Raw genomic sequence first — 25,721 nt, forward strand, 5'->3', positions numbered from 1 at the left:
CTTGAAGCATCTTTTAAAATCCTCTGAAATTTCCATGTGGCACACATACGCAGGCCTCATTGTGCACATGTGTGCGAGTGTGCGTGTGCGTGTGCGTGCGTATGAGTGTGCGTTTGTGTGAGAGCAACCCCTGCTAAATAACGCACTCATCCCAAGTCCCGGCAGAAACCCGTGCAGCTGCCGTAGTTTCCTTTATTTGATTTTGCAAGTGTTGCGCGTTGTTGTTGCCACTGCCTTTGCCACTGCCTCTGCCTCTGCCTTGGTCCCACGTCTCAACTGTCTGTCTGCAGGTCCTTTCTCTTTTTTAGTCCTGTGCATTTGTCCTGTTGCTAGGCGGAGTTTTTTTTTCGGCTCTGCAGACATGCCCTTTGATTTAAAGACGTATCGATTTTTAAGCATCTTCAACTTGTTGGCGAACTCAAGCCCAGGCTAGGGTGAACCAAAACATATATCTGGCTCACTCTTAAGCCTGCACTACTCCAAGCATATAGCAAACATTGATTGTGGCTAAAATGAGCAATGCGCTAAGCAAATAATTAAACAAGAGTTTCCTGGCTGCTGCAGTCGGACACGGACAAAGTGCACTTGAATCTCAATTAGGCGCCGCAAGCAGCGTCCAATGGGTCACTGAACATGCAGCATGCGACGAGCTGGACAATGGACGCTACTTTCCGGTTTTTTTTTTTTTTTTTTTTTTTAGTTTACTTGCTTTTCTCCTCTTTTTTTTTTTGTCTGCCGATGACGAACGCTGCGAATTGACCCTGCATTGGGCCAGTGCACTTTGCGAAGCAGCCATTCGTCCCCTCTTGAATTTGATGTACAAAAATGGAAAACATTGCAAAAATTTATTGGGCCGACACCCTAATGCAGCCAGACAGACTTTTTTTTTTTGTTGCTCTTGTTTTGTTTTATGTTTTTTAGTTGCCAACCGAACGGAAATCGAGCAACAAGAATGAGTAATAAAATTTGTGATTCGTTGATTTTACCACGCGATTGAGCGGCACAGCCGGATCTGATCACACTTAATTGAGGTCCTCAATTTCTTTGTTCAATTGACAGCATACTTTATTATTATTATTATTACAATTATTATTTATTTTAGCTGACTAAAATTCTTGAATTTTTTTTATATTTATTTTCTTATATCAAACTTGTGATATATTCCGATTTATGCTATAAGTAATACTGTAGATCACTATGAATATAGTATTAAAGCGTTTAGAAATTTTAGTCTTTGAATTCTTATGTCGAAAAATATTTATTTATATTTTTTTTATCTTTCCGAATCTGTTATTTTGAATAAATTATTATTATTATTATTATTATTGTTTTTTTTTTTTTTTTAAATCAATGTAAATTGCGCATAAAAATCGACTTTTATATTATTCATTTTTATGCTATGATATATACATATGTATGTTCATATATACATAGTTTTTTGTGGAGCCATAAACGTATTAACATCTTTCTCATAAATATATCTATCTCTCCTTCACCCTCCCTCTCTCGTTCTCTCTGTCTCTCTCTCTCTCTCTCTCTCTCTGTCTTTAACTCTATCTATCTATGATGTAATTTATTTCTTTATATGCCCCTAATTTCCATGTTTATGCTATAAATATGCTATTAAGGCCATATACAATTTGCAAATTATTTATAAAATTTTGAGTTTAATAGAGAAAGAAAAAGATATAGTTGAGTTATATATGGGATCGCAAATGCTTATGGCTGGGGTGTTGACCGATTACCAGATGTTTTTCAAATTGAGGCGCGCAATTTGCGGCATATGTTTAATTATAGTAATTCGCAGCGGAATCGTGTGGAAGGAAATTGTGAGGAATAGAGGCTGCTTTACATATATATATATACATATATATGTATATATCTAAATACAACATATAGAAACTGCGTACAACATTAATTCAAAACTCTAATCAGATGAACAATTGTGAGCTGTGAAATTATATGAAATAGCTGTTTACTTTTCCTCTGTTCCACCCCAAAGTCGAGTGCGCAGCTGCGCAACTGCGTCGTAGGCCAAGAGGAAAACTTTTCAAAGGGATTTGCGTTTACCCTCGGATAAAGTTCATTAAACCTATTTGAAAGCTAACATTTGACAGGGTGTCTCTGTCTGGCCGATCCTCCCTTTATGGCTGGCCACGTGCCGACTTTGGCTGCTGCTGCGCATGCGTCGCTCAACCCCTCCTCAAATAGTAAAATTCATTAGATAGCCATAAAAAAACAGAAAACACTGCTAAGAAAAATCATAAAGAGCTTGAAGCATTTGTTGCCAGGGCACACTGCACTCAAGTTTTAATTAAGTGCTAAAAAGCAAACAAATTGTCTATGAAATTCGTTTATATATAAACTTCTACTATAAGCCTAAGACACATGCCCAGATGGACAGACGGGCGGACGGGGAGTGACTGAGGGTCAGGCGGATGGACAGACTCCATGTGGATATCCATGTCCATGAGCCGTGTCTATGGCAAGTTCATAAGCGACATATGTCACAGCCAGACAGACCAAAGAAATGATAGATATATACATACATATACATACATCTACGTATTTATATAGATATATTTATGTAGGTTTGAAATCGTGACTTCCTGCTAGTCTTAGTTTTTTTCTCTTCATTTTTAAAGCACGCCAATGTCTGTGTGGGGGAGGAACGTTTGCTACTTTATGGTTGACAGCAGGCACAAGACGACATCGAAGTGGATTTTCTATTGCCCCATTGCTGCCCATTTGCCCATTTGAGGTTTAATTAATGACATCCACATCGACAGTAGTTGCCCTCCACTCTAACACTGGGCATTCCAGTTCTCAAATGAAATGTGTAACGAGCTATAATAGAACCAATTGAAAACCCCAATTTATGGTTTTGTTTTTAATAAACGCATATATTTAATGAAAATAGAATATAGACTGTAAAGTATAGATGTTTTGCCAATAGATTTATTATCGAAAAACTAGTTTTCTTAAGCACTACTTAAGTTAAGCTCCAAGCGTCAATGTGGCCAAAAAGTAGGCTTTAGTTAATCTATACAACTCAATACAAATCTTAAGTATAAAATTATAATTCATGTTTATATTTTTTATCATATACTTTACTATCTGCCTTTTATGATAGTTTCCTATGCTATTATATACTTATATAATTTTAAAGCAATAATACTTAAGTCTTAACAGATTTATATAGTTACAGTTTTCTCTGAGTAGCTTTTATTTTAGTCAAATCATTTGCTATTTATGATGTGACTCTAGCTCTATATCAAGCTAGAGTCACATCATAAATAGCAATATAATATAATTAAGCTGCCTTCATAGTAAAATAAAATTAAATGCAATATCAAATTATATGCATACTCTATATAGAACCGTAGATACCTTTACTTCTATTATTTTATTTTTATTTTTTTTTTATTTTTTTTTTTTTTGAATACTAATTATAATGTATAAATTTATATGTTTGTTATATATTTTTTTATAATTAATATTTATATATCATATTATTCATTTTCTATTATATTTTTATAATTTTTGTTAATTTTATTTTAGTTTAAAATATTTATATATACATTTTATTTGTAAATCATACGAATTAGATTTCATCAAATACTTTTATTAAATATAAATTCATATTTAAGAGTATTGACTATTCCCCACAACTCTTAGCTAGTTTGCTGCATTGTCTGTATGTGCTTCCCTTTTCCTATATGCATTGCTTTGCTGATAGTTTGTATAGCTTTATAAATAGTTGGCGTTGTCGCAAGTCTGCGGGTCTAATTCGACTACCATATGTGGCATCTGTGGACAAATTGTTGGCACGTTTCAGTTTGATGGATTTACATGTAGATGCGGGCGATGTGTTGTGGTGATGAAAGACAAAGCAGAGCTTAGTGCACTTTATAGTTGAAGAGATTTAAGCTTATATTTATAATAAAAGAAAAAGCTCGTATATTAAAAACTAAACTCAATAAAAATGAGAAATTATTAAAAATAAGAGTTTAGTGAAATACTTTAAAAGAAATTAGTGTAATTAAATTAATAATTGGTTAATGTAAAATTATAAAAAAAAAATAATTTGTTAATATAATATTCTAATATTTATATATTTTTTTATATATTTTTATGCAGTATTTTTATAAATTTTTTGAATAGTTTATTAATTGATTTTTAATTATAATAATAATATATTGTGAATCTATTAAATCATCTACAAATTAAATAATTATTTATAAATATATTTTGGAAATTATAACATTTTTTTATTATATATTTTATAATACATTCATAAAAAACTTTTATAATGAATTACATTTAATAATTAATTATTATTATTATATAACATTTAGAAATTTTCCTATTTATCTTATACCAAAATATATATTTATTAAAAATGGTAATAATGAATTAATTAATGAGTTAATTATTAACTATATTATTAGAATAATTAACAATCCCATTTGCCTATGTCGGTATTTAATTTTGTTCAAACAACTTGAGCTGAGTTTACAAATCAAATGAGTTTTAAGGGTCTCACACACACTAACATTCAGACACACTTTGATTGATAGACAGCCACGCCTTTTTGAGCCACTTTCAGCTTTATTATTTAACACTGTGCTACACGATTCGCAAAGTAAATTTTGCACGTTCAGCAGGTAGCTGGTGGGGTTGGGATTTTCTTTACTAAAGGGTTGCCATTTGGGGGTTGTTGTGTTTGCCTAATCAAATTACTTGCATTTCATTAGCATTGGGTAAGGTCTCATTGCTGTTGTTGTTGCTGTTGCGGGCACTTAAAATCGATAGATCTATGCAAGTGAGAGGTAATTAATATAGGTGTATATATACATATTTAAACAGCAAAGTTTTTGTTTTCTTTTACTATATCATATAAGACCTGAAATATTTAAACTAATCCTAACCCTCACAATATTTTCCTTCTGCCATTGCAGCAGCTGAGTCACCGGGCGTCTACAGTTAACTAACCGCGTGTGTTCACATCCAAAGGGTGTTTTGTGTTTTTCGCATAAAATCGATACAACCCCAAGCCGGAAAACTCATAATCCAGACGAGACTACCGGGACGGCCTACATCATTGCGATGATGATGATGCCCAACGAATGCCACAAATGGCTAACGCTGTTCGCAGCTGTTGCTCTACTTGGTGAGTAATTTATAAATTTCATTAGATTTTCTATTTTACGATATTAGTTTTCAGCGGAAAATGCTATGCTTTCATGCCACTTGAGAAAATATCACGAAGCATACCATGCGTCAATCCGGAAAATTTTGAAATTTGTCAGAAAAGTTTCCCACGGTTTTTCGGGTCTTAAATAAAGAAGAAACAAATTAGTAAAGGATTTCTTCTAAAATTTCTTCAACTAAACTTTTGTTTGCAACTGCAACTATATCTTCTTCTCGCCATCTCTTTCCTTCTCGCTTGCTCGCTCCATTTCTCTCTTCTGATGTCTTTATAAATAGAATGTTGTAAAAACAAATAGTCAAAACGGCTACATTTTGATCATTTCAAATTGTGCAATGTTTCTCTTTGTTTCTTTCTTTACATTCCTGACTCTGTTTGCTCCATTTACATTTCAACTTTTACTACTGGCTGCGCTTTTATCTTATTGACACAAAAACTCTGCTAGATACTCTATGAAAGTCCGCTGTACTTAGATAAGAATTATGCTTGGCATTCGAGTTATGTTTAACTGCAGCAAATGTGCGTCAACTGTTTGCCCTCAGCTGTAAACATGCCTTATGCTTGTTGAATGCATTCTTAGATAATATATATGCCTTGTAAATGCATAAGAAAGGGTATATGGGTTGTATGTATGCATAGGTAATGGACAAAATTAGTTCAAGTATGTCATAGGAATATATAGCAAGAATTAGCTCAGACATTTCAATTAATTGTCTAGCGTCTTTAGAGTTGATATATTTAATATAACAATCATATAAACATACATATATATATAGGATATATTAATAAAGTGTAATACTACAGTTTTTATTATGTATAGAGATATGATATACATTTTTATATCAATATTATTTATATATAGCATATATCGTAGATATATAAATTTCGCATATAAAGAATTATTATACACAAATGGCAACATTTTGGGGGCAAACATTTAACCTACTGCGATATCGTTGTACTGTTAAATAATCAATTTGATTGTTCAAAGACCATGAGAGAGTTAGAAGAGAAAAATTCACATTGCTCCTATATAAATATATGAGAATTATATTTTATACAATTATAAATATTATACCTGTATATACATTTATATATTATTATATATATATTTTGCTCTATATATTTATGTATACGTGTATATTATTTAAGAGAAAGTATGACCCTTATATATCTTCTAGGTTATATATTTATAATTTGCCCATGTTACACGTGTCGTATGCGCAATTTCGTTGTTTTTCTTCAACTGTAAATAGAAGATTTGGAGCAAGCCCCTTGAAGCCGCATTCGCAGAGGCAGCTAAAAATAAATGGACACAAAAGCAACAGCGCAAAAACATGTACAAGAATAAAATAAATGAATTTTTGTTTGCGAATAAAAAATTAAAAATTCAATTACGTAATTTCGCATGCTTACAATTGAAAGCAATCAAGTGAAATCGAAACCAGTTTAGAATAGAATGAAAATGGAAGAGAGAAAAGAAATTGAAGTGTGTATATATAAAAAAAGGCAGACTGTGAATGGATCATGAATACCTTATATACATATCATTTAACTAAGGTTGACAGACGACAATGGATAGATGAATATACATATATAGAGAGGCATAATTGATTTTATGACCAAGAAATGCCTTTCTATTGCCTTTAGAAAATTCCATATACAATAAAAGACTTTTTATTGTAAAAAATATGATATATCTTCATTTCTATTGCTTCAAAGGCAGCGGCACACGAGCATTTCTCAGATACAAATGCCAAGTAAAAGATACAATGCCAAAGTTGATTTTATTCTATATTTCTTGCTCTCGAACGGCTGGCGCGCATCTTGCGCTGATTGTGCGGGTCATCATTCAATTGAAATTGATTAAAAACATTTTGCGCCAATTTTCCCTGCCCATAACTGAATACAGACAGCAACAAAAAATGTAAACAAGCTTTTATCCCACACACACACGCACACACACATTGATCGCTCAGCATAATGTAAGCTAAAATGCATCTTTTATTTTCGCTGGCAGCAGCAACGCATTTAATTCGCATTTAATTCAATTGGTTTGAAATTCAACACACAGAGATAATGCGCTGCAGCAGCAAATCGTTGTATCTACAGGAAGCGAACAATTGAATACAGCTCGAGTAACATTTATAGAAACACAAGCATAATATTAATAATACTGATGCTAACTACATTTTATGAATATAAATCGTCTGTCTGGACTGCTGGAATGTTGAGGCAAGAAACGGAATGCCCAAGTTGAAATATCTTTTGTTTTGATAGTTTTGAATTGATGGGAAAGATCTCTTTAGTAAACTCAACGAGAATTCTTATCTAATACTTGAGAAGTATCAGCTAGTTAGAATCAGAAGAAAAGTCTTGTAAATTGTTTGTATAATTATGAAACTTTTCTCTTTTAAAGATCTCATTTCCCAGTGGGTATTAAAAACTCGTTAACCAAAATAAATTTATACCAAAGTACTTAGCTGATTTGTTTTTGAAGTCATTTATGTTAACTGTTTGGCTATGCCTTTTACTTAGCGAGCAATTATGATCAGGTTTCGTAAATGTACTTTTTATCAAGTGTCATAGCATTCAGCTTTTGTCATGCTGCTGCCTTAGCTCAAGCTTCAAGTTTTGCGTTTGTAACATCTACTAGAATAGTTAGCATACAATTTCAGATTCATTCGTGTGGCTATGTCGTTTTATATAGCCAGCAGTTATGAGCAATAATACAAGTTTCATAGATTTACTATGCGTAGAGTGTCATATCAGTCAGCTTCTGTCTCATATCAAATAGTTTTTGAAAAACATTTCCTAGAAGAGCTGAACTATGCAATATGAACATTTCAGTGATGATGATTATGATTATATTTTCTATTTCGTGAGCAATGATGATCAATATTTCCACAAGAATTCAGTCTTTGGTAATAATGTACCTTCCAACGAGTGTCATAGCGTTCAGCTTTTGTCATACATCTGCCTTAACTCAAATTTTAAACTTTGTTTTTGTAGCATTTACTAGAAGAGTTGAGCATGGTTTCATAATCATTCATAAGCGTATGCCTTTTATTTAGCGAGCAATTCTGCCAAATAGTTTCAAAAATTGCATAGATCTACCATCAAGCGAGTGTCATATCATTCAGCTTCTGTCATGCAGTCTCACAGCAGTTAGCTTTCGCCATGCATTCGCTAAAACACCCAAACTTAGAGCATTCATTCATATGATATAATGATATAATATATGATTATGTTGTTCATAGTTCATATTCAAAGGGCTATGCCTTTTACTTAACGAGCAATTATGATATTGACCATAGTGATTTGTACAAGGCTGACTTTCCATCGAGTCTCGCAGCATTCAGCTTTTGTCATGCAGTCTCATAGCAGTTTCTTTCACCATACATTTGCTAGAAGACCCAAACTTAGAACATTTACGTAATCATATTATTATTTTGTTCATAGTTATTCATAAGGCTATGCCTTTTACTTAGCAAGCAATTATGATCAATATTTCCACAGCATAAATTAATGTACCTCCCATTGAGTCTCGTAGCATTCAGCTTTTGTCACGCAGCTGCTGTAACTCAAGTTTCAAGCTTCGTTTTGTAACATTCCTAAAAGAGTTGGAATACAATTTCAGACTATTCATGTGGCTATGCACAACATTACTTAGTGAGCAATTATGATTAATATTTTCACAAGTTTCCTCGGTTTACCATACTTAGAGTGTCATATCACTCAGCTTCTGTCATGTATCCTCATATAGTTTTTGCAAACATTTGCTTAAAGAGCTGAAGAGTGAAGTGAACTGAAATACGAGCATTTCAGCCACTCATGTGATTATGTTTTCTATTTTGTGAGCAATGACGATCAATATTTTCACAAGCTTAATGGTATTCTGACCTTGGTATTGTGTACTTTCGATAGAGTGTCGTAGCATTCAGCTTTTGTCATGCAGCTGCATTAACTCTAGTTTCAAACTTTGTCTTTGTAGCATTTACTAGAAGAGTTGAGCATTTTTAATATTCATTCATAAGCCTATGTCTTTTATTTAGCGAGCAATTATGACGAATATTTCCATAAATTTCATAGATATACCATCCAGCGAGTGTCATATCATTCAGCTTCTGTCATGCAGTCTCATAGCAGTTAGTTGTCGCCATGCATTCGCTAAAAGACCCAAACTTAGAGCATTCATTCATATACTATAATCATATGATTATGTTGTTAATAGTTCATATTCAAAGGGCTATGCCTTTTACTTAACGAGCAATTATTTATATTGATCATATTGATTTATACAAGGTTCATTAATGACTTTCAATCGAGTCGCGTAGCATTCAGCTTTTGTCATGCAGCCTCTGTCATGCACTCTTAGCAGTTTCTTTCACCATACATTCGCTAGAAGACCCAAACTTAGAACACTTACGAAATCATATTATTATTTTGTTCATAGTTATTCGTAAAGCTATGCCTTTTACTTAGCAAGCAATTATGATCAATTTTTCGACAGCATTAATTTGTACCTCCAATTAAGTCTCGTAGCATTCAGCTTTTGTCATGCAGCTGCAGCATTCAAGTTTCAAGCTTCGTTTCTGTCACATTCACTAGAAGATTTGATAGTCATGGACTCTTGTATGATTACGCTAGTTACTAGATTAGGATCATATATGTATGGCTATGATCTAGAGAAAAGAATATCCAACTATTTAGCTCTGTCTTTTGCCTATGGCTCTTGCTACACATTACGTCAGGCTGTGCGCTCATGAATTGTCTCGATTGAAGTGACAGGCCTCAAGTGAGAGATGAGATCGAGATGATGTTCTCCACACGCACAGGCACACTCGCACGCACAGAGATCAGATCAGTGAACCGAGCTGCCAAAATAAAAGCCATTTCCGTTATACACACAAGGAAAAAGAAAGCAGCGGGGATCGAAGAGAGACGCGTATAATTACAAATGATTGATGTACACTAGCCGAAGCAAGGGGACTCGTAGCCTCGTAGCCTGCTCCCTATCTGGAGGAGAACAGAAGCCGACGATGGAGGCATATCACACGCGGCGCTTGTCCAAACAATAAGAGAAGAGCCGAGAAGAGCTGAGAGGAGCTGAGAGGAGCAAGCACTTGAAATATGGAAGAGGAGCAGCTGCTGCTGCTGCTGCTGCATAGAAACTCAATTCCACATATATATATATGTATATGTATATGCATTCTATACATGATTTATTTTTAATGGTTCTCTCGAAACGTGTCTCTCTCTGTCTCTCTTTCTCTCTCTGTCACTCTGTGCATGCTTCCCGTTTATTATTAGTTATTATGTTTGCGCCAAAGTGCAGGAAAATTGTCGACACAGCCGCAGGAATGCGACTGTCTGCCAGCGCCTTTGTTTGGGGCTGTTTGGGGCTGGATTCGATGGAGCGCTGAGACACAATCATGCAGCGGCACTTTAATGGGTAAAGTTTGATGTTATTATGCGGAGTTCTCCTAGTTTTGTGCTGTGTAATATTGGAAAATCAGTTTGCTTTTCTGTCTCTCAGGCGTGCCTTACAAATCCTCCAAAGCTGCGACATCAAAGAGTCAACGTCTGCGCCATTTAAAGCATTTGTCATACATATTTCGCCTAAGCTCATTAGGCGTTTCTATAGCCAACCCAGATATGTCTAAGACAAATTTACAAACACATATGTATGTACATTTTGTATATATTCAAAGTAGCCGGCAGCCGAAAATATTTTACGAGCTGCTGCTGAAAATGCATCGCTGGCAATTTATGCGTCTGTAGGCCTAGAAAACAAAAAATGTTATGGGGCAAGATTTCTGGCACTTAAGTTAAGAGCGTGTCGAGTAAGTGCATAGCCTCGAAGTCGTTTCAGACAATTTATGAAATGGCATTTGAATATTTGTTAGGGCGCTGAGAGATTACAAATTTGAGCAGTTTGCAGGATGAAAAGATTTCAATTTAAAGTAGATAAATAAATTAAAAGAAAATCTTTGTTAAATTACTAAATTTCTTTCTTAACTAAGCTTTAAAATTGACAAGAAATAAATACTTTTGGAATGTGATTTCTTAATAAATTATAAATAAAATAAATATATAGAAATAAAAGATATGAAGAAAATAATATTAAAAGTATATTATAATGGTATTATATTATAAAAAATAAATAAAGCATTATTTTTGGTATAAATAAAATTAGACTGTTATGGCAAGAATAGTTTCAGGTCTGTAAATTTTTCTTTAATATAATTTTTATAATTTTTATAATTTTTTAAGATCATGTTGAATAACGTAGTATATTTTTGGCTCATCTGTATAGGTTTTTCATAATATATGGTCCGAAATCCAAACCAGAATTCTATCAGCAACAGCATTTGACTGGGCATCACAGAGTATCTCTTAGTCAACCCCTTTTTCTATTGAAATTTAGTTGAATTAATTAATATTTTATCTATTACAAAACACACATTTAATTTAAAGCAAGGCATTCGCCTATGTTGAGCGGCATTAACAAAGTGTTTTTATTTTGTATGCTAAGGCAACAGCAGATCTCACGCATTCATCTCTCGGCATATTAATTATTGTGCCGCCCGCTTAAGCGTCATTATCGTCAGCAACATCATCATCATCATGAATATTTTACACTTTGGCGTGAAAAGCAGAGCTTGGTCACCAACATTTTTTTTGCTGGCTCAAAAATGTTTAGAGCCGCGTGCGCTGTTGCCACATTTCATGTACATATACGACAAGCCCCTGGATGTGGGACTAGGACGAACAGCTGAGAGCTGAGAACGGAGAACGGAGAGCGGTGAAGGGAGAATTAAATTCCCGCTCCCTTTCGCTCATACTTAGAGAGGAGTAAGTCCCATTGGGTGGGTGTGTCTGTATATGTGTGGGTGTCTGTATGTGTGTGTGTGAGTTTGTTTTGCTGCTTGAGTTATGTATGTAGGTATGCGAGTAAGTGGAAATTAAGTAGATATACCTACGACTACTCCCTGTCCCTCTCTCACTCCCTCTCTTAGCCAGCGCACAAATATGATTGTGTTGACAGTTATGTTTCATAAATAAAACACTGTGAATATACAAATTAGTAAACACTTCTTTAGAAATACAATCAAGAATTGCGATACGCATCAGCTGCTCACACTAAATATATATAAATATATGTGATATTCCTTGACTTTTGGTGTTGAATAATGTGGCATTAAATTAAGAAAAAAAAAAAAACAATTTTTATCAGCTTAACGAGACTAGAGAAATCTGTTGGAGGCATCTTCATTAACACAAAGACAAAATTGAGTTTAACATAATTTTGGCGCCCCCCCCTTAAATGAGAAGAAGAAGCGAGAAATCCAGCCATAATTTGTTAAATATTTGATTGCCTCGCCCAGAGAGCGAACGAGGTGACATTTATCAGGCAGACATCATCAGAGTCGAGTCGCGTATGACAGGCATGCCAAGCGCTGGCCCCTATAATAGGAGTATGTTTCTGTATATAAACTGAGTCACGTTTTTTTTTTTGTTGTTGTTTTTTGGGAGCTGCCAACTCGTCGTCGTCGTGGGCTTATCGTGGCTCTGTAATCTGGCTAACGAGCGGACCGGCAGGCAACCAGAGAGACAGACGAACGAACGAACAGGCAGACAGACAAAACAATTCTTTTATTTCACGTTAAATATATTTAAAGTTCCATTGCTCGCGTGTTTATTCTTCATTTTTTGGCGTCTCGTTCAGCGGGCCTTAATTAATTCGAGCCGCTTTTTATGTATGCAAAGCGCGTCTGGTTTGTTTCTCCTTTTGTTTTATTTTGTTTTAGAGTTTTTTTTTTTTTTTTTTTTGCCCGCTGGGGCTTGTTTCCTTGCAGACTCTCTTAACACATTCCCATGCACTATAAAAGAGGCTGAAAACCCACCCACACAGTGCGTAGACAAACCACCCTCTCGTTGTCACACTCACTTACTCTCATACTCCCACTCTCTCTCTCTCTCTCTCTCTTTATGTGACAGTCATCAGCCAGCCACCCCCTCCCCCCACAAGTAGCCAGCGCGCGTCAGCTTCAGCATTTGCCACTACGTCTGACATTTGCAGCCACTGTCATCAGCGTCTGCCTACGCACAGTGGGACGAAAGTCTATACTGTTTAAAATCGTGCATGCATAGCTTATTTATCTTATTTGGCATAGATACTTTAGCAAGCTACAAATATAGAAATCTGAATTTAAATGTGCTATACAAAGCAGTTATTAATTAAATAGTAAATTTTATTTATTATCTTATTTATATATTACATGTCCATACTTACATTAAAATGCACTAATTCTTGTCTAATCTAACAATCGCAATTGTCATTATCACTTATCATGAGTGAGATAGTAGAGCTGATGTGCATTGTCAAGTTGTAAGCATGTCGTTGTCGATAGCGAGCTTTGAGTATAGAGATTATATAGTATATTTATTAACCCAGAACGGTGGTGGTACAGGTTATCAGATCAGGTCAGGCTAGAGCCAGAGAGTATTTTGAAATCGCTGATCCGTTAAGGATCATTCTCTCCTAGTCGGGCATTCCCGACTTGCGCTTTAGTTGAAATCGATTTATAATTATGTTAGCTTTGGTCCCACTGTGCTGGCAGTTCGCTCAGTGCATAACAGAATTTCATGTGCGCTCTACCTAATACTCTCATTTGTGACTACCCAACCACATGCTGGTCCACGACTCCTGCCTTCCATCTCCTGTCTCCCGTTTCCTGTCGCCTGTCAACTTAACGGCATCTCACGTGCTCCAAGCCGCTCAAACTCGAGACACACACACACACACGTGCTCTTCTCTCTCTCTCTCTCTCTCTCTCTCTCTATGTGTCTTGTCACCTTTCCATCAACAGACCACAAGGTGGACAAGTTGGTTGGCTGTGGTTTTAGTTGTCGCCGCTAACTTTAATTGAGTAGCGAACGGGCACCGAGCAGACGGTGCTAGCTTGCTCGAATTCTAAGTCAGCTTCGCGTGGGCTACGTTGTAGTAAGATTTAGCTAATTGCAGTTTGGCCAAACACTTATTAAAGCTTGCATGGGCCGCTCTACACGTGACTCTGTGTGGGTCTTAGCCGCGACACGAATCTAATGAATGAGCGAATGAGTGAATGAGTGGGCAAAGCTGCAGACCAATTCGAAATGTTTGGCGGTGCTCGAACAGCTGGCGAACAGGTTTTTATGCTTGTCAGCAGATGTTTCTTCTTTCCACTCGCAAAGCACACACAGAAATGTGCTTTATATATGTATAAGGCTATAAGAGGTATTAAAACGAAATACTAAAATCTGTTTTAAATTTAGGCATATATATATATATTGTCAGTTTTAATGATTGTATCGATATAGCTACATTGATTTTGTAATTTGTATTAATTTATTAATTCAGTTCACATATCTTTATTTTTTATTTATAATAAATTATATCTGGCCTAAATATATATTCTACAATATTATTTTTTAATTTCAAACTTTTATTAATTTTATCAAATATATTTCTTATTATTTTTTTTTTTTTTAATTTATCAATTGATGAATATGAATATTTATAATAAATTATATATTGACTAAAAATGTTTTCTATTATTTATGAATTTTTATTATTTATATTAATATTATGAAATATATTTATTAATTTTTATATTTATCATAAATTTATTTTATTTGATGTATTTTATATTTATGATAAATTTTACATTAATTTTTCATATCATTTTATGTTAATTTATTTGATCAATTTACTTGGTAAATTTTATTTTTATCAATTTTATCATATTACATTTTTTATGGTAAATTATATATATGTATAATTTTGATAAATTATTATTTATTAATTTATTTTATTTTTTTATCACTTCTTTTTTTACATTTCCCTCCCATTTTATATGCTATTACATCTTATCATTTTGTTGATTAGTTATTATAATAATATACATAAATATACACATAGGATATACAATATAAAAAATAACTAAGTTGTCTAAATAAATATCCATTAAAATTATATAGAATCTTACATGGATCATGTCGTATGTGGACTCTTAAATTAGGAGAGCTTGCCTATAAAACAGCTCTATAAATATTTCTATTGTTTTACTCGTAATAAAAATAAAATTTCGTTTGCGTGTCTGTCAATGTGTGTGTAAGTGTGTGTGGTAAGCCAACCTCCAAACTGACCTGTCAACTGTGACCTGTGACCTGCGACCTGTAATCTAGGTGCGTGTTGAACGGCATATTTGGGGCGCGTCAGTCGTCATACGTGTGCCTATTGAGCTTCTGCGCTTTGTTTTGGCTAGACAGGAAATTATTAATTTCTTATTTCCTTTCATTTTCATTGCTTTCCCAGCACGCATCATCGATGGGCGTTACAAATAATTGCGTGTTTTGTTTTGGGCATTGTAAGTGTAACGGAGCAAAGGCTAATTAACGGGGGCGGGGCTGGGATTGGGTATTGCTGGGGCGTCAATAGGCAAAGGCATTGGCAGGCATTGAAAGTACAATTGGGAATATCTATATTGATATATCTATACTTACTTATCATATATCGCATATGCAGTTATAATATTACCTGTCATCTGTTTCTTAGCAATAATACTCCATGTTTTCTCTTCAAGTCATTGAAATTCTCTAGCTATGCGTCATTTCTACATGCTTTCAGGCAAATGCTTTTCTCATATTTGTTTACTTTAGTTCGCACTGTGGCTGTCGCTGTTCGCGCTACTGTTTATTTACTGTGGCGCCAGCATTGCCTGCATTTGATTCTAGACTCGAATGACAGAGGGCAACGTGACCTTAGCACCCATTAACGACACTTGCAATCCCCTACGCACTTAATGATTTTGCCACATACAGAATTATGAGATATTTACTGCACTCAGAAGTCGCCAAGTTGTATATATGTATATATATATATATATATATATATATATATATAGCTATATTTATATCTGTGCTCTATGAGCGTAGAGAATTGAGAGACGCAATTAAGTTGAGTTTTTTTTTTTGCTCAGATAAATCGCATGAGTTGAGCAGCTGCTAGCGTCATCAGCATCTGGAAAGAGATTGCCGGCAAAAAAAAAAAAAAAAAAAAAAAAAATTGTAAAAAAAAGAAGTATAAAACCGGTTCCGTTGGTTTGTTTATTGTGCTTGCCGTTTGCCAAAAACCTCAAGATAGGGTAAAAACTGACCGAGCCACTTTAATATGTCCATGCCGAAAACACCTGTCGAAAAGATTTCCTAAAAAGGAAAAAAAAACCACTCTGATTCCAAAAGGTCGAGGCAAAGCAGTGCAACGAAATGAAGAAGACGTTGTATAAAGCCAAGTGTAATGGGTAGAAGTTTGGCAGTGGGGTATGGAGCACTAAGAGATGCCCTGCAATTAGTTTTTTTTTAAAGTAATATTTATTATTTAAATCTCATTAAGACAGCCGCATTTTAAAGCTCACAGCAAATAGACTCAATTCCATAAAGTGTACGAAGAATATTGTTGAGTGTAATTCAATATTTTGCATATCACTTCTGCGAATTGTTCGTAAGCTTTGTACGTAAGATAAATGAAATATATATATAGTTAAAAATTAACAATATGGGTATATACGTATGTTTTGTATAATGGAGGGAGTTTTACATTAGTTTTCATAAAATTGAAAAGTTTCTAAAGTATTGTTCAAAAAGTGGTTTTATATTTTAACTGCGAATTATTAGTTTGCGTAGAGCTTCTGGTCTTTCTTTCTCCAGATGTCCTGGACTTTGTGGCCTGCTGATGTCTTAAAAATATGTCTATACAATGAATATATAAAGTATTTAAAAGAGAATGAATTTAAAAGTTATGTTCTTCAACTATTCTTAAATGTTCTTGGAGGCAAAGTCAATAGATTTGTTATTCTCTGCAGAGTAATCTCTTAGACAGATAAGATAGAGCAAGCCAGAGAATCTTAAATAGATATATATATAGCATATTTAGTAACTCTAGCTCGATGTAGTTAAAATAAAACTAAATAAGAAGCTAACTTGATATGCGCTTACTGTGGGAGAGTTTAAAGCATAAAGACAGGCAGACAGACTATAAATAAATCAACCTGTTTCTCTTGACAAATAATATATATATTTTAAGGGAACAGCTACGAGTGTTTATGCTTCTTGCGTATGCCTTTTATAGGTTCAGAAAATGTTAAAGTGTCGAATATGGATTAGTTCAAAATTGGCTTTATATGTAAATGATTGGAAATAAACTTGAAAAGCAAGAATTTGTATTGCATTTAAATATGACTAGAGCTCATACTAATACTAAAGATAAACTAATGCTAAAGATGTCTATAGCTACACTTGAATCATTGCAAATTAGAAATATAAAAAGTATGTTTTATATGATTATAGATATTCTTGATATTCTTCAATAGCTCTAGGGTATTGCAATTCGAAACTCAGAAGATGGCTGATTGATGATGATGATGATATGTGCCTAACTTATGCTCTCTAATAGTTTCCTTATTGTGAAGAACAAAACAAAAGTGAAAACCATCTGTGTAACAGCTGAAATATATAATTTGATTCGCAACGCCACAATTTTCGAGTCTTTTGTTTGGCATTTTGCTGAACGTGTATATAACGTATATGTATATGTACATATATCCATATGCATTTATATATATGTAAGTGTTTATAACTCATAAATGTCTAGATATACAGTGTAGATTCACGTGCCCACTTCCCAGCAGACTTGATGACGTTCATGTGGCAGCCATCTGGCTGCGACTGCGCATTTAAATATTCGAAAAGGAATTGGCTTCTTTGTGAATTCTTGGCGCGTCGTCTGCGCATTTCCTGCATTATAAAGTGAAGGAATTGTCGTTATTGGGCTACAAGTTTGCGGTGCCTTAAACAGACCAAACAATTGATGACTCCACATGGGGAAAGGGGAGTGCAAAGACCCAAGACTTTGGACTTGAAGTTGTGGAAATGTGAGGAATAGGTCCAATACACTTAAGACTTAAGTGTTACTCATTTTTTAGGTATTTCGCACGCCCTAGAGCATTCATGACGACCCCATACTTGTTATTAAATTTGGCTAATTAATTTTTTTTTTTTTTTTTCAAAGACAAGAGCTCACCGCATGTGGCAAAACGCTTCTGGTAAAACGCTCCTAAATTGAATGTATTATGTTCATTCATTCTACTCATTCATTCTACTCTCTGAGAATTATTTTGGTGTTTTACAGCACTAGCGAGCTAACGGCAACGCACACACACCCACAGCTCTGTCCCGCTGTGCGCGCCCAACTTTTAATTACTCTCGCTGCTCATTTGCTTGCAATTCTTGCCGTTTGTTTTGAAAGCCTAGCTGAACATTAATTATTGCCAGAATTAAAATGATAAATTAGTGACAAGTGCCCACATGACCCATAAAAAAAATTAAACAATGCGCGACCGAAGGACATGCGAAAAATTCGTAGTAACTAAAATGCTACAAAAATGCTTTAAGCTAGAATAAATTTTATGGATTTAAATTATATACATAAAATTATAATAAATAAATATTCCATCATATAAATTTATCAGTAATAATTCAAAAAATATATTTAATAACATTAAAAAAAAATTAATAAGCTTAAACTTAAAATATAAATTCTAAATTCAATATAAACAATACAATAATATAACAACAATAAATTTACAATATAGAATAAAAAATGTTTAAATATTAATTAATATTAAAAATATAAATATAAATTAAAAGATTATGTGAAATAATAGATAAAAAAAAATAATAGAATAAAAATAATATATTTAATTAAATTATATAAATTACAACAATTTTTCAATATAATATTTGCAATTTTATTATTCATATATTTAAAAAAATTTTTTAACCTCAAGTTCTGTTTAAGCAACAGTTGTTAGCTCTAACTGAAACCTGATGCCTTGAGATATATAAATTACGTTTTCCTTAAAAAAAAAAAAAAAATTTCAAGCCCAAAATTGAAAATTGAGAAATGTGAAAATGGGCCGTAGTTTCAGTTAAATATGCTAAGATTTTTCAACAAAATTTCAAATAAAATCTGGCACATTTATTTACTTTGGGCTATTCATATTTTTCATACAAGCTGCGGATAGTTTTATTTTGATTGCAAACACCTGTGCGGGCGGAAGAGGCGTGGCATGGTGCATGGAGCATGCCAGTGCATAAAATTGTATACGAAATTGGATGCCAATGGAAGAGTGACAATCCCAGCCCCTGCTGGCAGTTGGTTCTTTGTGCTCGTCCCTCGACCTGGTTGCTCTATGCGCTGATCTCTGCTGGCTTTTGTTGTACAGCAGCAGCAGCAGCAGCAGCCGCGGCAGCAGCAGCATCCAAAGTGTCAACGAACGATTTTTTTCCCCGTTGCCTTTTGTTTGAGGTTTGCGTTTTGTGGGTGTGTGTGCGAGTGTGTGTGTGTGTGAGTGTGTGCAGAGGAAATGAAAGACCAGTTTTTAGTAGTTGATGCTCTTGTTGTTGTTGTCAGAGCAACATCGACACACTTCAGTACGTACTCCCGTTCGAGTGCGCTGCGGCACAGTCACTGATCCATGGCATTCAATTGTTGAGCAGCAGCGGGCAGCACAAAAGCCGAACAGTTGACAATTGAGTCGAGTTGATGGCTGACAAATATGATGACAAATATATGTATATGCGGACTTTGAGCATCTAGGCACAACTTCCGTTGTATTTGCCCTGAATATTTAAAATGCTTTATGAACTTTTAATTGCATTGTACTAATTCTCGATCGTATTCCCTCTCTCTCTCTCTCTCTCTCTCTTTCTATCACAGCCAACATTGGCAGCACTTTGGCTGCCAATCCACCGGATGCCGACCAAAAGGGACCAGTGTTCCTCAAGGAACCGACCAATCGCATTGACTTCTCCAACTCAACTGGCGCCGAAATTGAATGCAAAGCAAGCGGAAATCCAATGCCAGAAATCATTTGGGTACGCAGCGATGGCACCGCCGTGGGAGATGTGCCCGGCCTGCGTCAGATCTCATCCGATGGCAAGCTCGTCTTCCCGCCCTTCCGCGCCGAGGACTATCGCCAGGAAGTTCACGCCCAAGTCTACGCCTGCCTGGCCCGCAATCAGTTCGGCTCCATCATTTCCCGGGATGTGCATGTGCGCGCAGGTATGTTGGCGGTGTTCTAGAGAGAGCACGTTGGAGTCTACTCGAGTGCAGAGCAAGTGCAATGGATGTTGTTCGGAGTCATTACTAGGGCTATCAGGGAAATATTCTTGAATTTGAAATGATTATTCAATATAAAACTATGATATTCTTTGATTTTTTAGATGTCAACTAAATAATGTATAAAATTCATAATATTATGAGAAATTTTATTCAAAGTTCATTCGTGCTTTTAACTACACACTTTTAAAATTTATTTTTTATTTATATTCCAAAAGACGAAAGTTTATTTTTTCAGAATTTCCTAAAATATTTAAAAAATATTCGTTAGGTTATAAGCAAACAAATTATAATAAATAATTCTAATGGCATTCTAGACCTCCATTAAAAAATTAATATTAAAAGATAAAATATAATTATATGGAAAATAAATAAAATATTTAAAATATAAAAATATATAGAAAATATAAATAATAAAATAAAAAATTATGAAAAATAAGAACAAAAAAATCATAAAATTAAAAATAAAAAATAAAAATATTCTTTACATTAATAAAAATAAAAATACAAAAAAAAAAAAAATAAATAAATAAAAATAAAAATAAAAAATACAAAAAAAAAACAATAAAAAATAAAACAATTTTTAAAAATTAAATATTAAAAAATGATAAAAATAAAACAATATATAAATATAAAATATAATAAATTAAAAACTATAAACTTTTATAAAATTTGAGTTTATAAGTTTTTAATATATTGAAAAATAATTAATATTACAAAATACTTGTCCGAGCTTGTTATATAGATATATTTATATAAACAACATCCAGACGCTTGCACTGCACTCAAATATATTATTTTTCCACTTTCTTAGCACATTTCAGAGCAGTACATCGTTGGCTATGCAAGAGTTCTACGTTGTTAACAGATTTGCCGGATACATAAGAATTTGCTAGGCATAGAATAGAAAAATATTTGTTAAATTTTGCTTTAAATTTGCGCATAAAAAAGACCAAAAAATTTTAATTGGAAGCAACTTTCCTCACTTGTCGGATTGCAGCAATTGCAGGTGTTAAAAAAAAAAAAAAAAAAACAGCAACAATTGTTGCCCGTTGACTTTTTCGGTTAAAGTTCGCTGTTGGGGGCAACTCCAGTGCTAGCCATATGTTAAGCCAATTGTCGGGTCGGTTCGTCTAAGCAATTTCACTGCAATTAATCGTTGTGTAAGCAAAGATGTTGTTGCTGTTGTTGTTGTTGATGATGCATTGCCTCTATCGTCGCGAAGCTGTAGTCGAGGTAAACACCGAGCAGGAGCTCGTATGCTGCAAGAAGATCCCAAACCTGGTCTGTCTGCGCTGTCAATCAACTCACCGTGGAAATATCCATTACTTCCGCTTGCATAAACCAGCGCTAAATAGGCCAAAGTTAATGACTTTTTCCTAATTATGTTACAATCATATGAGCAACCCCTAAAGGTTCGCCACCTGACGCTTAGTCATCAGCCATGGGCCTCCTCACGCCCAAAGCTCAACGTGTTAGTCAGCCATTAGCTCACGTTATGAGACCTAACCCAAGCTCTACCTATTTCTCTTCCCCCCTCTTACTTATTATAGCCGCTTGGCTGTGGCTCCGGCTCGGCTCGGCTCAGTTCCTATTAACTAAGTGAATTTATCATGTTTGTTTAGAGCCAACAAAAATATGCTGAAAGTGGCGAGCGATGATAATGGCCAGACGTGTTGTTGCTCGACATGAATTATGTCTCTCGAGCACGGGCTACACCTCCGAAATTCGCGTTGATAAAATGGCTTTAATTAATATGAAGCTTGGACTGGGCTTTATGCTGTGATTATGTTAACTTCGCACTTTCCACTTAATTGGCTCGTTTAATTGTTTTCCGACAAACAGGAAATGCGCAAATTGTTTCCAGGAACTTGGCTGAGCAAAAATAAAAGTCATCAAGGTTGCACAGGTGTTTCGAGCGTGAGACTCTTCATAGAGCACAAATTCTAAACTAAACGCACTTCATTTCACTTCACATCACTTCACCCCCCTCCACAAATCACTTACAGTTGTTGCGCAATACTACGAGGCCGATGTGAACAAGGAGCACGTGATTCGGGGCAATTCGGCGGTTATCAAGTGTCTGATACCCTCGTTCGTGGCCGATTTCGTTGAGGTTGTCTCCTGGCATACCGATCAGGAGGAGAACTACTTTCCGGGCACAGAATATGGTGCGACGACAATGCAATGCCTTCTCAGCCTAGCTAGAACTCTATGTATACTCTATAGAATTAGGTTTAGGTGTACTAAAACGCATGATCATGGCATCAATACGAAATACCTTCATTAATTTTCCATTTCAAATCAACAATTGTTTTCCCCCATCTTATTATCTATTTTGTTTCTTCTATATGTTTAGTCGTTTCGCAACACTATGAAGAGGATATACACAAGGCGTTTGTCATACGCGGCAATTCGGCCATATTGAAGTGTGATATACCATCGTTTGTAGCAGATTTTGTAAATGTTATCTCCTGGCATACCGATCAGGAAGAGAATTTTTATCCAGACACTGAATATGGTGTGTGATAGTCCCGATCTCTTCATCTCTCTGTGTGTCTGTGTGCTTTTCTATGTCTATGAGTGCTTGTGCGTGTGTGTTGCAAAACAGCACTACTTTAACTACTTTTGCAAACTATACCCCAACACAACACACAACACTCTCGCTTTCTCTCCCACACACACACAGAAAACACTCGTTAACCAACACAACGTACCAAGTACTAAGTACTAGTCACATAAACAACAACCCACACCAAATCAAATGCTTCACTAATAACTGTAAAATAAAGAGCCCACACAGTTGTATAATTGCAAAGAGCTAACGCCATTAACCAACACTGGTTAGGTCAACATCAATCAGCCAGGGCTTCGTAAAGTGTTTTCCCTCCGACTACGATTCGATATTTATTTATTTTCTTTAATTTTAGTTCCTAGCTTGGCTTCTGCTTGGCTTTACCTATGATTGAATTTCTTTTGCTTTATGGCTTTACTTTAGTCGTTGCCCAATACTACGATACCGATGTAAATAAGGCTTACGTGATACGCGGCAATGCGGCAGTACTCAAGTGTGAGATACCCTCGTTTGTGGCCGATTTTGTTAGTGTTGTGTCCTGGCACACGGATCAGAATGAGGACTTTTTACCAGGCACTGAATATGGTTTGTTAAGCAACAATCTACAATAATTTCTCAACTTGAGGTTATGCTACATATATACTGAGAGTCTTTTGTACAGTTGTGTAAGCCCTGCTCCCCCATACCACACCACAACCAATTATGTTTTCATTAACTTATTTCATTTTCTGTATTTATGTATATTATCTCTATCTCGTTGCCTGTTTTCTCAATGCGTGTCTATGAGCCATGTTCTTAAACTATGATTATTAACCTCTCTGGCGCAACCAAAGACTTTCTCAGGGAAGTTGGCTCGAGCATAACTAAATATTTATGTGCTCTCTCATGTCTCTCATCAAATAGCGCATTAAGGTCCATTAAATGCGCTCAGCGTACTGCTGTCTCTTAAAGGGCCGCAGCTCTGCGTTTTCAATTAGGCGGCTGACAAACTTTCACACGCCCATGACACGCAAGGTGTTATGGCACTCTGCCCCACCACCCACCCTCCTCTCTCTTCTCCACTCACAAAATCATTTTCATCTGAACTTCAGTTGTGCAGCAGTTCTACGAATCGGAAGTTAACAATGAGTATGTCATCCGAGGCAATTCGGCGGTGCTCAAGTGTTCCATACCATCGTTCGTGGCGGACTTTGTCCAGGTGGTTTCCTGGCAAGACGAAGAGGGCCAGCTCTATGGCACACTCGACGATCAGCAACAGGGCAACATGGGTACATCATAATTAGCTAAGCAGTTAACAGTTAACAGTTTATATGGCATCTATGTAGGAATTCCAATTTTCCAATTTTCCCCATTACTTAACATTTTCTTTTCATTTAACTTAACTTCTACAGCGCGTGGTATTTCTCTATATTCTCTAGGCATTTTGTTGCTTCATAATACTTTTCCCCCTTTTGCAGTCGTTAATCAGTACTACGAAGCTGAGGTTGTATCGGAATATGTTATCAAGGGTAATACGGCGGTTCTGAAGTGCACCATTCCCAGTTTCGTGGCCGACTTTTTACGGGTTGAGGCCTGGGTGGCTAGCGATGGCACGGAGTATATACCAGAGGATAGTTTTGGTAGTTGCCTCGAGATGTCTTCTATATCGTATGCTTAAGCAGTAGCTTCCCGAATTCCTCATTCCCACAATTCCTGACCTTACTATACTCTTTTCTTTAAACACGTTTCGTTTCTATTCTGTTGCCCAGTTGTTAATCAGTTTTATGGCGCCGATATTTTAATGGAGTATGTGATCAAAGGCAATGCGGCTGTACTTAAGTGTTCCATTCCGTCGTTTGTTGCCGATTTTGTTCGGGTTGAGTCATGGATCGATGAGGAGGGCAACGAACTGCGCTACTCTGACAATTATGGTATTACTAAGCACATTAAAAGATAAAAGAGTAAACTAGTTTAGTTTCTACTAATTCAATATTGGGATTCCCACTTCCCTTTAACTTCCAGCTTATTTATAATTTTCTTATTTCCCCGCTTGTTTCTCAACGCATTTGCAGTGGTCAATCAGTTCTATGAGGCCGAAATTATGACCGAGTATGTCATTAAAGGCAATGCCGCCGTTCTAAAGTGTTCCATTCCATCGTTTGTCGCCGATTTTGTGCGTGTCGAGTCGTGGATCGATGAGGAGGGCAATGTCTTGTCCTTCTCCGATAATTATGGTGTGCCTCGATTTGATTTTCGATCTTAGTTAAGCTTAGTTACAAAGCCCCCTCCCATCCCAACCAAATCCACAGCTTTATGTATATTAATTTGCTTTTGTTTCATTTACCAACTGTCTCACGCAGTCGTCTCTCAGTTCTATATAACCGAGGCCGAGAATGAGTATGTCATTAAGGGCAATGCGGCGGTAGTCAAATGTAAGATTCCCTCGTTTGTGGCTGACTTTGTGCAGATCGAGGCCTGGGTGGATGATCAGGGCGTCGAATTGTGGCGAGATAACTCAACAGGCGCCTATGGTACAGTCGCAACAAATTATGTTTGCTTATATGTCATAGTTCTTAGCATAGTTTTAACAATGATATTCCCTAAGTTTTCTATTTTCCCACTTTTCAACTTGAACTTTAATTTTCTTTTTTGCATCAGTTGTCATTCAGTCCTATGAATCGGAAGCTGACAATGAATATGTTATTCGCGGCAATTCCGTAGTTATGAAA

At 35.4% G+C, this 25,721-nt stretch overlaps 1 protein-coding gene across 50 annotated transcripts in view; it reads left to right on the top strand.

Annotated features, from left to right (window-relative positions):
• Positions 1–25,721, top strand: part of Dscam1 (Down syndrome cell adhesion molecule 1) — a 77,281-nt gene that overhangs the window by 1,199 nt on the left and 50,361 nt on the right. For 29 of the 50 annotated variants that reach the window (XM_018012310.2, XM_089472039.1, XM_018012335.2 and 26 more), the window contains exons 2-4: positions 4,962–5,173; positions 20,037–20,381; positions 24,105–24,281. In XM_018012310.2, the coding sequence (XP_017867799.1) occupies positions 5,110–5,173; positions 20,037–20,381; positions 24,105–24,281 (586 nt within the window). In that variant the 5' untranslated portion in view covers positions 4,962–5,109. Of the gene's footprint in view, positions 1–4,961; positions 5,174–20,036; positions 20,382–22,447; positions 22,610–22,797; positions 22,960–23,436; positions 23,599–24,104; positions 24,282–24,470; positions 24,633–25,064; positions 25,227–25,352; positions 25,524–25,721 lie in introns of all 50 variants that reach the window. The other 21 variants (XM_089472036.1, XM_089472056.1, XM_018012330.2 and 18 more) reach the window with 8 other exon arrangements.

The sequence above is a fragment of the Drosophila arizonae genome, chromosome 5 (assembly GCF_054131065.1).
Source record: "Drosophila arizonae isolate 15081-1271.41 chromosome 5, UAZ_ARI_1.0, whole genome shotgun sequence".
Lineage (NCBI taxonomy): Eukaryota > Metazoa > Arthropoda > Insecta > Diptera > Drosophilidae > Drosophila > Drosophila arizonae.